The sequence below is a fragment of the Amblyraja radiata genome, chromosome 7, assembly GCF_010909765.2.
Source record: "Amblyraja radiata isolate CabotCenter1 chromosome 7, sAmbRad1.1.pri, whole genome shotgun sequence".
NCBI classification, from domain to species: Eukaryota; Metazoa; Chordata; class Chondrichthyes; order Rajiformes; family Rajidae; genus Amblyraja; species Amblyraja radiata.
In genome coordinates, this window is record NC_045962.1 from 57,593,207 (window position 1) to 57,610,517 (window position 17,311).

General features: G+C 41.0%; 1 protein-coding gene across 1 annotated transcript in view; it reads right to left on the minus strand.

The window, feature by feature from the left end:
• Window positions 1-1,170: 1,170 nt before the first annotated feature.
• Window positions 1,171-17,311, minus strand: part of ddx18 (DEAD-box helicase 18) — a 39,999-nt gene continuing 23,858 nt past the window's right edge. The window contains exons 10-14 of the mRNA XM_033024625.1: window positions 16,068-16,220; window positions 11,943-12,056; window positions 10,233-10,289; window positions 6,861-7,038; window positions 1,171-2,192 (exon numbers count right to left, since the gene is read on the minus strand). Coding sequence (XP_032880516.1) covers window positions 2,047-2,192; window positions 6,861-7,038; window positions 10,233-10,289; window positions 11,943-12,056; window positions 16,068-16,220 — 648 coding nt within the window. The 3' untranslated portion in view covers window positions 1,171-2,046. The remainder of the gene's footprint in view (window positions 2,193-6,860; window positions 7,039-10,232; window positions 10,290-11,942; window positions 12,057-16,067; window positions 16,221-17,311) is intronic.

A 17,311-nucleotide genomic window follows, 5' to 3' on the forward strand; every position in this document is an offset into this window, starting at 1 on the left:
CTCAATGTAGTTTATAGGTAGTGAGGTTTTATGCTGTCAAAAAGTGAGTAATTCTCACTAGAATGCACAGCCTCTGATATGCTCTTGTAGCCATCATTTATCTGGCTGATCCAATTGACTTACTGGTTAATGATGACCTCCAGGATGTTGATGGCCATGCCATGGAATACTGAGGTTAGGTGAACAAGCAGCCTAATTCCACCCATGTCTGAATGTTATTGAGATTTCTTTATGCAGGCATGGACTGTTTTGTTTGCGGAGGAATTGTTATAGAGAAACAGCACAGACACAGGCTTGCTAGACCACTGGGTCTGTGTCACCACGCATTTACACTATCTCCCTATATTCTCCTAAATCGCCATCAGATTTTAGCATTCACTCACACACTGGTAATATCAGTGAACAATTTACTTGAAATGAAATTCACAGCTCTTGGAAGATTCAGTATACTGAAAGTAAAGAGCTGTCGTAATAGTAATGCACTAGAAAATAATTCAATGTTTGCATGAAGACCAGATTTGTAATGTAGCCACCCTAGAGTTAAAGGTCCTTAAATTCTGGTGAGGTATGATGTTTATGCTTAAAAGTTTACTTATGTAGCACAAACCAAAGATTGAATGTACTTGCCTAATACAAAATAAAAAGCATCTGTTCCAGGTCATCTTCCCAGAAGAGTCTTTAAACCTGAGAACTCCCAATTCAGATGTTCTCACCAAATGTCTGAAGAACATAGGATTAACTCCTTTCCATTGGTGACAGCTTGAAGTAGAGTAAGCAGCAGTTTCGGATAAAATTTATGGCACGAATTCCGCAGGGTTCTTTTCAACAGTGCACCACAAATCTAAAGTGTTAACAGTCCTCTTACACACTGCATGTCTGTGGTCCAAGTCATCACAAGCCTAAGTCATCTATCTTCCTTCATACAATTTATTACCCCATCTCAGAAATAAATAAAATCTTATCAACCACTGTTGGAAGCAGTCAGAATCATGTATTGCTCCACAGTTGTTATTTGCTACCTGGTTTGCTAAATGGAAGTTTTATGCAGGTGATTTAAATATTGGCATTGGAATATTGTTTACCATTCTGGCTTCTCACCAAGGAAACCTATCAGCTGTGCAGTGTAAACCAAAGTATTAATGAAAGAGTCTTCAAGTGAGCACAGCCGAATAGGATCAAAATCTTCTCTTTATTAGTTCTGCTTATGCAAAATTGTTTAGGGTGGCCAATGAAGAATAAATAAGCTGTACAGCAGTGGGCACAATGACAGCTGGCATAAGAAGCAACAGTAACTGTATAACAGATGATCTTGTGACCATGGGGCACAGGAATGATGATTTCTACTGGCTCTAATTTTGGTGGAAATCACTCAATGTGAAGCTTACACATACTTCCCCCTCCCCCCCCCCCCCCCCCCCCCCCCCCCAATACAATAGCAGACTAGAATATAAAATGGATCACAATATAAGTTCAAGGGAGATTTCTGGGCATAATCTTTGGATAGAACAAAAGCAACAGCAGAGATCGTTAAACATGGGGGAAAAAATCTGGCAAAACTAAAAAAAAGATGTTGATCAAGCAGAATATATGTCCATTAAATGATAAACTATCCAAGTGAATTTATGTGATTGTGGCAACTAGTATGGAATAGTTATTGCAGTCACAAGACTAGACAATTATATATACATCAAAATTATTTGTTCAATAGGTCACAAAGTTAATGCGGTTATTAAACACCTCCATTGAAGATTATCCTAGAAAGGGGAATGTGATGGTCTGAATACAAAATATCAGTGATCCATTTATTATAATTCAAAATATTGTAAAGCTATCAGTTTACAGGTTAACAATATACTCAAATTAAACTTGAGCACTGTGTAAAAAGATATAACTTTGTAGGAATAGAATTGCAACCATGACTTAACTTGATTCAGTTCAGGCCTGAAGAAAGTTGCCCAAGTTGGTTAGCCAAAGGCAGTTAACCAAGGGTAAAATATATTTGTTATGGTTTATTTTTTAAAAGAATGGCAGCTTTGAAACGGTCATCTAACGGGAAAACTGTCTGTTGTCTGCCTTATTCCTGCCAATTTGCTTGAAGATTTTTGCTTTACGGACATTTTTGGACTTCTGATATCCAAATCCACCTCCACCACCTCTTTTCTTCAGTTTCATTCCTCTGCTGGCATTTATATCTAAAGTACAGAGTTAAGAAAACCATATGCAGGCACACAGAATGGCAATTTATGGTGGAATTCATTTGGAAGAATGTTTCCATTACACTAATGACAAAATGTCTATCAGAAAAGATGTATGATGACAAATGCAAAAGGCATGAAAAACTATCAAATCAAAATGACCTAGTCTGGAAATTCTATTAAATTTGCATTTCTCATGTTCTCTTACATCACAGCAATCCATAGAGTGTATGTCAGAACTCATCAGTCCCATTCTCCCATATTTATCTTCACAATTGCATCATGCTTCTCCTTCCACCACCAACACTAGGAATAATTTACAGCAGCCCTACACTGCACCACTGAGCCTTCTTATCCCTAGCCTTTTCAGAATGTGAGCTGGTCTATTGCGTAAATTAGAATAATAAACATAATGTCCCAGTTCAGATTTTCTCACCAGAAAAGTTAGCGGCTTGAACTCCAGACTTGCTTAACCAGCGAGCCTAACCCAAAGTTAACACACCAGTCTATGCAGAAGGAAAGGTACAGATTTAAAAGATCTACAATACCGATTTGCTCAAGAAGAGTAAGGCGATGTGCCTCAATGTCTACTGATGGTGGCACTAATGACCCCAGTGATGAAATGCTTTGACAGACAAGACACAAAATGTTGGGAGTAACTCAGCAAAACAGGCAGCATCTCTGGATAGAAGGAATGTGTGACGTTTCGGGCCGAGACCATTCCTCAGAAGGGTCTCGGCCCGAAACATCACCCATTCCTTCTATCCAAAGTCTGAAGAGGGTCTCGACCCGAAACATCACCCATTCCTTCTATCCAGGGAGGCTGCCTGTTCTGCTGAGTTACTCCAGCATTTTGTGTCTATCTTTGGTGTAAACCAGCATCAGCAGTTCATTCCTACACAAATGCTTTGAGAGGTTGGTTAAGGCACATATCAATTCCTACCTCAACAAGAACCTGAACCATTACAATTTTCTTAACGCCACAACAGGTCACTGGAGGATGTGATCTCACTGGCTTTCCACTCTGCACTGGATCACTTGGACAATAAATCACATATGCCAGGTTGTTGTTCATAGACTACAGCTCGGTATTCAACACCAGCATTTATTCCAAGTTGGTTATCAAGCTCATAGAACTGGATCTCTGTGCATTCCTCTGCAACTGGATCCTCGACTTCCTCATTAACAGGTCACAATCTGTACATATTGGCAGCAACACTCACTCCTCAATAATCATCAATATGGGAGCACCTCAAGGCTACGTGCTCAGCCCCCGCTCTACTCACACTATACGCACGACCGTGTAGCTGGACACAGTGCAAACTCCATCTTCAAGTTCATTGAAGACACCACCATTGCTGGACGAATAACAGAAGACGATGAGTCAGAGGATAGGAGGGAGATTCATCGATACCTTTCTAACATACAATATAACTTTTTTGTTGTTTATTATGGTCTTTTATTACGGTTTACATATCTGTTATGCCGCTGAATGTAAGAATTTCATTGTTCCGTTTAGGGGCATAAGGTAATATGACACTCTTGACTCTTTAAATTATCTTACACAGGAAGAACAATTGCAGCACCCATATTTTCAACTGTGCTGGCTCCAATTTCAATGCGACAAGCTAACCAGTTAACCAACACTTCAGTGATCAGCCAAATCATGGATGGTGATGAATCAGTGTACAATGGAGAGATAGAACATCTGATTAAGTGTTCTACCTGGGGATAGACCATCTGGAAAGAACAACCTCTTGCTCAATATCCAAAGAACTAATCAGTGACTTTAGAGGGGGGAAGATCAGGAGACTATTCACCAGTTTTCATTGGTGAGTTGACTGTGGAGAGTTAACAACTTTTAACATGTTACCCCCTGGGGGGGGGGGGTAACATATTAGATCACCAGCAAATAGATGTAATCATGCAGTAGGCATGCCAGTGCTTCTACCTTCTTAGAAGTTTAAAGAGACTTGGCATGTCGCCGAATACTCGAACAAACCTATAGATGCACTACAGAATGTATCCTGATGGCCGCATCATGGCCTGGTGCGGCATCTGCAATGCAAGTTTCAGAATGGTCACAAGAATAGCTATGGAGAACTGAATGGATGTGTACAGTGCATTCACAAAGTATTTAAACCCCTTCACTTTTTCCACATTTTGTTACGTTACAGCATTATTTTAAAATGGATTAAACATTTTTTTTATCATCAATCTACACACAATACCCCAGAATTAAGAAGCGAAAACAGTTTAGAAATTTTTGCAAAGTAATTAAAAATAAAAAACTGAAATATCACGTTTACAGAAGTATTCAGACCCTTTGCTATGACACTCAACATTTAACTTAGGTTCATCCTGTTTCCATTGATTATCCTTGAGATGTTTCTACAATTTGATTGGAGTCCACCAGTGGTAAATTAAATTGATTGCACATGATTTGGAAAGGCACACACCTGTCTATATAAGGCCCCACAGTTGACAGTGCAGGTCAGAGCAAAAACCAAGCCATGAAGCCGAAGGAATTGTCTGTAGACCTCCGAGATAGGATTGTGTCGAGACACAGACCTGGGGAAGGGTATAAAACAATTTCTGCAGCATTGCAGGTCCCGAAGAGCACAGTGGCCTTCGTTATTCTTAAATGGAAGAACTTTGGAGCCACCAGGACTCTTCATAGAGCTGGCCACCCGGCCAAACTGAGCAATCGGGGGAGAAGGGCCTTGGTCAGGGAGGTGACCAAGAACCCGATGGTCACTCTGACAAAGAGCTCCAGAGTTTCTCTGTGGAGATGGGAGAACCTTTCCAAAGGACAACTATATCTGCATCACTCCAACAATCAGGCCTTTATGGTAGAGTGGCCAGACAGAAGCCACTCCTCAGTAAAAGGCACATGACAGCCCGCTTGGAATTTACCAAGATGCACCTAAAGGACTCACAGACGATGAGAAACATGATTATCTGATCTGATGAAACCAAGATTGAACTCTTTGGCCTGAATGTGTGGCTGAGGGGCTGGAGCAGGGAGCAAGGATTTAGATTTATAGACCATTGAGATCTCTTCTGGGGTAGGGGTGACCTGTACAAAAGGGACGGGTTACACCTTAACTGGAGGAGGACTGACATTCTGGCAGGCAGGTTTGCTAGGGCTACAAATGTGGCTTTAAACTAAATAGTGGGGGGGAGGGATTGACAAATTGGGAGTATAAAGATAGAGTTGAAGGGGAAGCGAGTACAGGAAAAATTACAAAACACTCTTGAATTAATGGGAAGGAAAGTTCGAGAAGGGATAAGATAGTATGGTCAGGGCCAATTGTGAGCGGTGCGAGAGGGGAGGTGAATACCGAGGTCAAAGTTTTGTATATGAATGCGCGAAGTATAAGAAATAAAGTGGACGAGCTTGAGGCTCAGTTAGAAATTGACAAGTATGATGTTGTGGGAATTACACAGACATGGCTGCAAGAGGGCCAGGGCTGGGAACTGAATATTAAAGGGTATACCTCCTATCGAAAAGACAGACAGGTAGGCAGAGTGGGTGGGGCTGCTCTGTTGGTGAGGAATGAAATTCAGTCCCTTGCAAGAAGTGACATTGAAACAGGAGTCAGTATGGATAGAACTAAGGAATTGTAAGGGTAAAAATACCCTAATGGGACTTATCTACAGGCCCCCAAACAGTAGCCTGGACATAGAATGCAAGTTGAATCAGGAGTTAAAATTGGCATGTAGCAAAAGTAATTCTGTGGTTGTTATGGGAGATTTCAACATGCAGGTAGACTGGGAAAATCAGGTTGGTACTGGACCCCAAGAAAGGGACTATTGTCTATAAAATAGCTGTGCATCAACGCTCCCCATCCAACCTGAAAGAGCTTGAGAGGATCTGCAGAGAATGGAACAAATTACCCAAATACAGGTGTGCCAAGCTTGTAGTGTTGTATCCAAGAAGACTTGAGGCTGCTATTGCTGCCAAAGGCGCCTCAACAAAGTACTGAGTAAAGGGTCTGAATACTTACGTAAATGTGATATTTCAGTTATTTATTTTTAATTACTTTGCAAACATTTTTAAACACCTGTTTTCACTTTTTTATTATGGGGATTGTGTGTTGATTAATAATAAAAATAAAAGAATGTAATCAATTTTATAATAAAGCTGTAACATAACAAAATGGGGAAAAGTGAAGGGGTCTGAATACTTTCTGAATGCACTATATATGGGATTCCTGATGAACACTGCGCCAAAGAACAAGAGTTCATGCACTTTAAAGGACTTAGTAGTTTGTGATGTTCCGTGCAAAGACAGGTTTTTACCCCAAAACCCTCACACCCAAATTACTGTTTACACTCACGCATACACAATCTGCCATTGAATATCAGCTCTGACCAATGACAGAATGTTAAAAAATGTTTTTCATCATCTTTGAAATGTTTCACAAGGAACTGCAGATGCTGGAATCTTGCTAGAACACAAAGTGCTGGAGTAACTCAGCAGGTCAGGCAGCGTCTGTGGAAGACATCAGCAGGTGCATTTCAAGGTTGTGACCCTACTTCCGGACTAACAAAAATCTGAAGCCATAACGATGAATGCTTTTTGATGTATTCGGGGAAATATTGTTTTAGAACTATTCAAATTTATGACGATAGCATAAGAATGTAACAACAAAAGGATACTGAGATCAACATGGGGTGGTACTGTGAAGCCAAATGATAATGCTATTTTGGGCAGATCCAGGTTGTTGACACTGTAGATGTCCTTGAGAGAATGAGAATCATAGGCTCGGATATAAGTCTTGTAAGCCTCTTGTGCTGATTTGTGCAAATAGTAATTTTTTTCAATTAGTTTTTCAAGCTGAAAAAAAACCAAATAATGTTTAAATTCAAGGTGATGAAAACAAATGGAAATCACTGGAGAAACTAATCAAGTTGAGTATGAATTGATTTTTGTTTGTTCATTACGCTTCATGTGCCCTCCAGAAATTCAAAAAATTCTAATTGTCAGCTCATTAGAAGTGGAGTAAAAGGAGTATCAAAGCATTGTGCTAAAGAGAGTAATTTAGTGAAAAAATCCATATAACTCAGTTATAGGTACAGTTTACCTTGAAGCCACTGACATGGTAAGTTCCAATATCAGAAGAGCAGTTTAGAAGAGGCACGCTGCTACTTACACAAAGACGGTCAGTGCTCAAAGCAATAACCCACCAGCACCTTCTGAATGGAAATTAAGGATGTGCAATGAATACAAGCTGTGAGAGCCATGCTCACATTCTATTCATGAACGTAAAGAATCTAAGGCACATTTCTTGTTCAAAGTTGATTGCAACCATGTATGGTAGAATAGTGACCTTCTCCTCGACCTTCTTAAAATCATCAACTAATCTTTAATAAAAACATTTTCATAAAAAACACTTCATGTGATAGGGTGTATATAATACACCCACGTTTTCTAATTTTCTAATTTGATCTATGAGATTAAGCATACAATTCAGAAGCTGCTGTGTAAATATTTATCTTCTATATTTATTCATGCAGCAATGGTAAAAATAAAATCAATTTTATATTCCTGGATTAGATCACATCTTTGAACTTCATAATTCCACGGTTGAATTCCCATCTTCCACCCACAGTGAACTTAAGCTCATCAATCTATATTATACTAAAAGTCTTGTTTTGTTTGTCTGTCTGTCTGTGAGATCAAGGAATAACGCCAAAACGGTACACAATAGCCAATTTTTTGGGCAGAATCTTACTCAACGTTTTCCCGTGCTCGTTAGTATCAAGTTTCTTCACATTTGATGTTATACTTCACAAGTTATTGATATTTAAAGTTTAAAAAAACCCAACTTTGAAAATAATTGCCTGTGAGAGTGAGACATATCTAGCAGCTTCCTGTGATGATGTCACAATGGCATCTCACAGTCGTCCAATCACAATGGGATCCCATTGACACACGTTGCTGTGAAGATTCCGAAAACCGAAAATGACATCACAATGTGATCTCTGCTGCTAATACAGAAGCTATGAGAGTTGACGGAGTGAGGGATGGAAGGAGAAGAAATGTTATTTAAACATTGTCTTTAGCGGGGGAGTGCAAAAGGGGAGAGGAGAGGGAGGGAGTAACTGAGGGTAGGGACAAGGAGACGGAGGGAGAGGTGAGAGAAACCATGGGATCAGCAGCTTCAAGGGGAGTAAGTAGAAAGTTAGATTTTTGCCCCCCCTGTGGGAAGGATTGATTGGCTCCAGGGAGAGCCGACGCTGACTCAAAAGTCGAGTCCATTCATTGACTCCGAGAAGAGCTGACTCCCGTCCCACCCCCCCCCCCCCCCCCAACTGGGAAGGATTAATTGTCTCCAGGGAGAGCCGACCCAAAAGTCGAGTCAATTCATTGGCTCCGGGAAGTGTCGACGACCCCCACCCCACGTGGGAAGGATTGATTGCTTTGGGGAACCGGTTGCATTGGGGGAATGGGTTAGTGGTAGAAACGGGTGAGTGGTGGAATACTGCGTTGGGGAAAAAGGGCCCAACGGGTCAGGGGGGTAGGGAGCGGAGAGGGGTTATGGAAGGTGGGAGGGAGTGACTGAGGGTAGGGGAAAGGAGTGGGAGGGAGAGGTGAAGGAGGGAGTGGAGGAGCGGAGGGGAGAGAAAAGGGAGGGTGAAGAGGAGGGGGAGGGAGTGTTGGTGGAAGAGGGGAAATGAGCCGCACCTGCGCAGTTGGGGGCTATGGGTGAGTGACAGAATATTGCGTTGGGCAAACGGGTTACGTTGGGGGAACGAGTGATGGGGATAATTGGCTCCGGGGGGCGCTTGTATCCGGGGTGAACGCCGACGCCGGAGCCAAGTGATGGGGATAAATGGCTCCGGGGGGCGCTTGTATCCGGGGTGAACGCCGACATTCGGGGACCAGCCGTCCCGTGTGAGGCTGCACCCCCCCAGACCCTCCCCCCCCCCGCGCGTTGGGGGACGTGGTCCAACGGGTCCCACTTGGTCTGTCTGTCTGTCTGTCTGTCTGTCTATCTATACAAAACTAAAACTCTCATCTTGTTAGCTTCCGGTTTGTGTTGTTTTTACATTTGCACAAAAACGGTACATGATATGCTATGATTTTTCACTACCTTACTCACCATTCTCCTGTGCTGCAAGTGCACCAAGTTTGAGGGATTGGGGAAGGGTAGGAGAGGGGAAAGAAGGGAGGCGAGGAAGAAGAGTGGGGGAGGAGGGGGAATAGAGGCAGAGGAGGAGGGTGGTAGGGAGTGGGGAATAGAGGGAGAGGTGGGCAGTGGGGGAGGTGAGGAGGGAGACTGGGGGAATTGAGGGAGAGGAGGAGGGAGGGAGGGAGAGGGAGGGGAAATGTCCATGTCCATGTCCTTTAAAAGCTATTTTCTTTAAGTTCTTCGTTATGTATTCTAAATTGTCTACCTGCTGCTCAGTTAAAATTTCCTTTAAAACAATCCGATAAATAGCACTTCAATGTGTAAAGCATGGATTGATATACATTTAGTTTTAAATTAGAAAAGGTTTACTTTGTGTAAATATATCTGTACGAGTGATAACAACCGTTTCATTGGTGGATTGTTCACTTAAGGGCCTGTCCCACTTGGCGATTTTTTCGGCGACTGCCGGCATCATATCAGTGTCGCCAAAAGATTTTGAACATTTCAAAATCCAGTGGCGACAAAATAAATGTTGCGACACTCGAAAAAAACACCGCGCGTCTTACGTCATCATGCCGCATCATCGCCGCAAATTTTTCGGTGACCTGATACGTCAGTCAATGATGCCGGCAGTCGCCTAAAAAAAAAAAATCGCCAAGTGGGACAGGCCCTTTATACAGTGAAACTATCCCGCTCTTAAATTCAGTCATGTTCAGACCGATTTCATTTCAGATCTCAAGGCCTAATTTTATTACTTTGCACATTAGTTTTTGTATGATTTGAACTGGTATTAAATAATTCAAGTTTCCAGCCAGATCCACCATTTTGGTTAAAAAAACTCAAACATTATTATAACAGATGAAAACTATTATATATGTATATGGTTTAATTTTACCTGTGTCTGTATGTTTGAAATCTTACTCCAAGAAAATTCAAACTCATTCAATGGTACCTATGAAAATCAAATTTGACATTATTTAAATACATTTATTGCTATATATTTGTGACTGTAATTTAAAAACCTAACTAGTCAATGTTTATCATGCATACAAATTCCCTTTTACAATAATGATCACTCGATATAGATTCCATTCTTTCTATTCTTGATTATAATAATAGATAATGCTCAAATAATTTCAAGCTTTTTTCATAAATAAATTTTAATTTTCATCTGGTCATATTTAAACAATGAATAGTAAACAAAGATGAATCTATACTTTATATGGACAAAAGTGTCTTTGATTCCCAGTTAGTAGCTGGTCCAAGTATTGACACACAGGTTTAAAAGAATTGCAAGGGGAATAAATGCATGAGATAGGGAAACGCTGGGTCAGTCATAGTGCAATACAGCACGGAAACAGGCCCTCCGTCCCAGCTTGCCCGTGCCAACCAAGGTGCTCCATCGACACCTGTCCCACCTGGCCATGCTTTTCACATATCCCCCTCTAAATCTTTCCTATCAATGTAGCTGACCAAATTACTTTTAAATGTTTAAGAAAGAACTGCAGATGCTGGTAAAATCGAAGGTAGACACAAAATGCTGGAGAAACTCAGCGGGTGGGGCAGCATCTATGGAGAGAAGGAATTGGCAACGTTTCGGGTCGAGACCCTTCTTCAGACTGATGTCAGGGAAGGGGTAGGACAAAGAAAGAATGTAGGCGAAGACGGTGGGACTAGTGGGAGAACTGGGAAGGGGGGGGAAAGAGAATGCAGGGAGAGAGCAAGGGCTACATGAAGTTAGAGAAGTCAATGTTCATACTGCTGGGGTGTAAATTACCCAAGCGAAATATGAGGTGCTGTTCCTCCAATTTGTGCTGGGTCTCACTCTGACAACGGAGGAGGCCCAGGTCAGATTGGGAATGGGGGGGGGGGGGGGAGTTGAAATGCTGGGCCACTGGGAGAACAGCTTGGTTTAGACGGACTGAGCAGCAGTGTTCAGCGAAACGATCGCCAAGCCTGCGCTTGGTCTCGCCGATGTAGAGAAGTTAACACCTGGAACAGCGGATGCAGTAGATGAGGTTGGGGGAGGTGCACGTGAGCCTCTGCCTCACCTGGAAATACTGCTTGGGTCCTTGAATGGAGTCGAGGAGGGTGGTAAAGGAACAGGTGTTGCATCTCCTGTGGTGGAGATGGGAAGATATAGCCAGTAGTGGGATCCCTTTGGAGGTGGCGAAAATGTTGGAGGATTATATGCTGCATATGATGGCTGATGGGGTGGAAGGTGAGGACAAGGGGGACTCTGTCCTTTTTACGAGAGGGGGGAGGGGGAGTGAGAGCCGAGCTGCGGGATATCGAGGAGACCCTAGTGAGAGCCTCATCTATAATGGAAGAGGGGAACCCCGTTCCCTATAGAATGAGGACATCTCCAATGCCCTGGTATGAAAAACTTCGTCCTGGGTGCAGATGCGGCGTGGACGGTGTATGTTGTCATAGTTTCTGCCTCAACTACTCCAGCAGCTCATTCCATATACTCCCTACCCTTAAAGATGGGTCTTTAAAGATATTGCATAAACAAATAAACAGAGGCAAAAGCCAAGAACTTCTTGAGTAGTATGAAAATTTCCAACTAGATAACAGGATCGGAATTAAAATGAAAGATATTTACCCTGGCCTGTTTGAGATAACGAAGAAAACCCAGCTCTTCTGCTTGCAGGATAAGCAAGGCATGTCCCCGTCCATTAAGTCCTCGTGCAGTCCTTCCGACACGGTGGATATATTCCTAGCAGAAATATGACATGGCAGTAATACTTTCATGCAGAAGTGTTTAAACTCACCCAGGATCTGGGTGTTACTATAAGGCCAATTTGCTGCTCATCCTTAATTGCCTTTGAGAAGGTGCTATTGAGTTGCCTTCTTGAAGTGCAACAATCATTCCGGTTAAGGTACTCTTGAAGTGCTGAGTAGAGTGTTCCAGGATTTAGACACAGCTATGAACTGAACATACAGTTCCAAGTCAGGACAGAGTGAGATTTGGGAGTGGAGCTTGCGGGTGGTGCTGCTCCCATGTACCAAATGCACTTTTACTTGTTGGTGGTGGAGGTTAGGGGTTACAATTTTCATTATGCCAAATATAATTTATAAGCTCCTATATCTAAGCAGTATTACCCTGCAAAACAGTGATGTGATATAAATGTACCTTGAAAGGTCTATAAAATGTAGACTACATTTCAGAACAAAACTGGGAAAATATAGAGGTACCGAGGTGAAAAGGCAAAGTTAGAATAGTTAAAGGGAAGAGATTCATAAATTCACCAAATTATACATCACAGAAACAGACCCTTTGGCCCAACACGTCCATGCCGACCTAGATGTCCTTCTACACTAATCCTGTGTTTGTATGTATCCCTTCAAACTATCCATACGCTTGTCCAAATATCTTTTAAACATTGTGTTTTTAAACTTGCCTCTACCATTTCCTACCTGCCCAGGGAAATAGACCATCTGCCTTATGTATACCACTTTAATGTTGCAAAGGCCATCCCCAAGTCTCCTTCGCTCCAGAGAAAATAGTCCCAAGCCATCCAGTCTCTCCTTATAACTCAAGGCCTCCTGTCCAAGCAATATTCCAATGTATCTTTTCTGCTTAATCACATCCCTCCTCTAACCAGGCTAACAGAACTGCATACAATACTCCAAATGTGTCCTAACCAACAACAACTGTAGCATAATAACCCAACTCCTATGTTCAATCCTTCAACCGATGATGACAAGCAGACCGTTTGCATTCTTCACCGCTGTCTATTTCTATCGCTACTTTCAGGGAACTATGTGGTTGTGCCCCAAGGTTTCGCTGATCATTAACAATCCATTGGGCCCCTTGTAAGGTCTGGTTATCTTCCCAAAATGCATTATTTTGAACGTCCAGGTTAAATTCCATTCGCCATTCCCTCACTCACTTTCCCAGTTGATCTTAGCCAACCTCTTCACTGTCCATGATACCAGAGAAAATGGAAATACTGAATGGAAGCTATGTGTTTAGTTAAGTAATATAGGTTACTGTTATTGGTGGAGTAATTTTACATGTTACAGAATTTTCAGATACAACTTGGCAACATTGTATAGGTTGAATTATTTCAGCAAAGTTAGAAAGAAAATGTCAAAGCAATAACAGTAACAAATGTCTAAAGCCATGGGTATTGAAATGTAAAATGTTGACATCAATGACCTCAATGATAATATGTATGAATCATAGCAAGTACATTATCTTCCCTATTAAATATTGCCCCTCAAAATTAGCACAGCAAGATGCTTCAGGGGAATATTATCAAACAAAATGTGTGATCCACCAAGTGAAAGATTAGGACAGAACAGCATGTGAGAAAATTTGGGCAAGGAACTACAGAAATAAGGTTACAAACTGTTTGTTCTGCAACAATGAAATTATAAAAAAGGAAGAGGTGCAAAAGTTTCATATTGGAAAGTTGCAAAGATTAGTTACTGAATTTCAAGGCTTTGGTTGCTGAAAGTAAGCATGCAGGTATGGCAGGCAGTGAAAAAAGCTAATGGCATGTTGGCCTTCATTGCGAGAGGATTTGAGTTTAGGAGCAAGGAGGTCCTACTGCAGTTGTACAGGGACCTGGTGAGACCGTACCTGGAGTATTGTGTGCAGTTTTGGTCTCATACCTTGGGGAAGGAAATTATTGCTCTTGAGGGAGTGCAGCGTAGGTTCACCAGATTAATTTCCGGGATAGCGGGACTGCAATATGATGAAGGAATGGGTCAAATGGGTTTGTATTCACTGGAATGTAGATGAGAAGGGGTCTTATAGAAAAATATAGATGCAGAAAAAATGTTCCCGATGTTGGGGGAGTCCAGAACCAGGGGTCACAGTGTAAGAATAAGGGGTAGGCTATTTAGGACTGAGATGAGGAAAAACTTTTTCACCCAGAGTTGTGAATCTGCGGAATTATCTGCCACAGAAGGCAGTGGAGGCCGTTTCACTGGGTGTTTTCAAAAGAGAGTTAGGGTTAGCTCTTAGGGCTAAAGGAATCAAGGGAAATGGGGAAAAGGCAGGAACGGGCTACTGAATTTGGATGATCAGACATGATCATATTGAAGTTGGCTCGAAGGGCCGAATGGCCTACTCCTGCACCAATGTTCTATGTTTCTATGGAGCTGGAGATGGTTACATTGATAGAAGCTGGTTAGGCCAAAGGATTTGAAAACTGGATGAGAATTTTTACATTAGGCATTGGTTAAATGAGAACATGGTTCAGGTCGTAGGAAATAGGAGTAGAATTCGGCCATTTGGCCCATCAAGTCTACTCCGCCATTCAATCATGGCTGATCTATCGCTCCCTCCTAACCCCATTCTCCTGCCTTCTCCCCATAACCGCTGACATCTGTACTAATCAAGAGTCTATCTATCTCTGCCTTAAAAATATCCACCTACATCTGTGGCTAAGAATTCCACAGATTCACCATCCACTGACTAAATAAATTTCTCATCTCCTTCCTAAAAGAACGTCCTTTAATTCTGAGGCTACGACCTCTAGTCCTAGACTCTCCCACCAGTGGAAACATCCTCTCCACATCCACTCTATTCAAACCTTTCACTATTCTGTATGTTTCAATTATGTCCCCCCTCATTCTTCTAAACTCCAGCGAGAACAGGCCCAGTGCCGACAAACGCTCATGATAGGTTAACCTACTCATTCCTGGGATCTTTTTGTAAACCTCCTCTGGACCCTCTCCAGAGCCAGCGAATCCTTCATCAGATATGCTGCCCAAAATTGCTCACAATATTCCAAATGTGGCCTTATCAGCACCTTATAGAGCCTCAAGTATTCAATGTATACAGCCTTGAATACATTCACTGAATGAATATCCATAATTGAAGTAGAGAATCTCAAAGATTTATACCCTCTGAAAATTTAACACTTATGTCTTGAATAGATTTTAAAAAATCCCCAAAAATTGTTTACCTAGTTCTAGGCTCCAGTTAAATATTTGTTAACCCCCCTCAGAATCTTACATGTCACTGTAGGATCATCTGTATTTCTCCTAACCTCCCGTGAATATGGATCTATCTTTTTCTATCTCTCTTCAGCTTGCAATCAATCCCCCAAACCCAGGAAGCAATCCAATGAATCCATGATGGACTGACTCCAAGCCAAGTAGATCCTCCATTAGACACAACACTCAGTTCTTCAAACATGCGTCTAAAAGAAAAATTGCCAACGTAATCTCAGCCAACTACCACATACTTATTCTCCAACCGTTAAAAATGTCACTATTTGCCTCCCTAATTACTTAGCTTACAATTTGCATTTGATTCGTATGATATTTCTGAACATCAATATATATTATTTTTGCTGCACATTATTTTGAGCATTTTTTTCTTTCTAGTGCTCTTCTTGGAGACAAAAAGGTGCCAATATGCATCTTTAATAAACATATGTGTCACGTAGCTAGAAAACAAAACAATGAAGTTCAACTTTTTAAAGAGGCGCCAGTATGCCGTACCACCATAAAAAAAGCTGGTTCTTCCTGTTAGTCCTTCCCAAGTGCATAATCTCACAATACTGTAAGAGCTAGCGCGGTCCCCGCCATCTTATTTAGCTATTTTAGTCACAATACAATCGACCTAAATCTTCGTACCCATTTAATCTGTCTTTCTCGCTTCGCCGACACTTTCCAGCACCTTATTCCTCACTAAAGAATAAACCAAACAAGAAAGCTTGTAATATAGTTTGTGTTTACTTTTTTTTTTAAATCGAAAATGTTATACCTTTGGATCATCAGGAGGGTCATACTGTACAATCCAGTCGACTTCAGGAATATCCAGCCCTCTGGCAGCTACATCTGTGCACAGCAATATTCCCTCATTTGCATTACAGAACTGGAAGAAAGTGGATGTGCGTTTTGTTTGCTTTTGCTTACCCTAAAAATATTTAGAGAAAATTGAGAAATTAAAACATGTTTCGCATTTAATATTGGAAACATAGAAAATGAATTACAGAACACTTTTTTCAATGTATTGTATGGAATTAGAACCTATAATCTGGATAGACAAAGACCCAAGAAACTACAGATGCTGGAATCTTGTTCTTTCTTTCTTTTAAAATCTTTTCATTCGTTTTTTTTTCCAAAAACAAAAACAATACAAAATAAAAGAATGATAAACATACAATGATATTGATACATAGGGATCACTATTACATTAATAACAAGTATAACCTAAATATGAGTCCAGTGTCAAAATACACATTGAGTATAGACCTCCCGGTCTCTATGTAAATATAATTAAGTGTTTAAAAGAGAACTTATATATATAAAAACAAAAAGATAAAAAGAAAAGAGAGAAAAGAGAAATACAAAACCCCCTAAACTAGAAAAAAAAGCAAAACAGAATCTGGGCTGCAAAGAATTTCAACAATTTAAGTCCCTGTTTGTCGTCAAGTCCGTTCCACCGTATAAAGGTAAAATAATTATTATAACGGTTGGAGAGGGGACAATTTATATTGTGTGAAAAAGTTGAATAAAGCTTCCCTAAGTCCTATCAAATTTAACCAAGGGTTCAACAATGTCACTCCTAATTTTTTCTAAATTTAAACATGATATCGTTTCAGAGTACCAATGGAGTGTTGTCGGAGGATTAGAGTCTTTCCATTTAAATCAAATAGATCTTCTCGCAATTAATGTAGTAAAAGCAATCAGCCGATGGGCGGAACGGGACAGATGAGTAGAATCTAACATTGGTAACCCAAAAATTGCAATAATAGGATGAGGTTGTAAATCAATACCTAAAACTACAGAAAAACAACAAAAATTTATTTCCAATATTTTTCCAAAAGTGGGCAAGACCAAAACATATGAGTCAGTGAGGGCACTTCAGAATTACATCTGTCACAGGTAGGACGTATATGACCATAAAAACGAGCTAACTTATCTTTTGATATATGAGCTCTGTGAACCACCTTGAATTGTATCAGAGCGTGTCTTGCACACATTGAGGAAATATTAACTAATTGA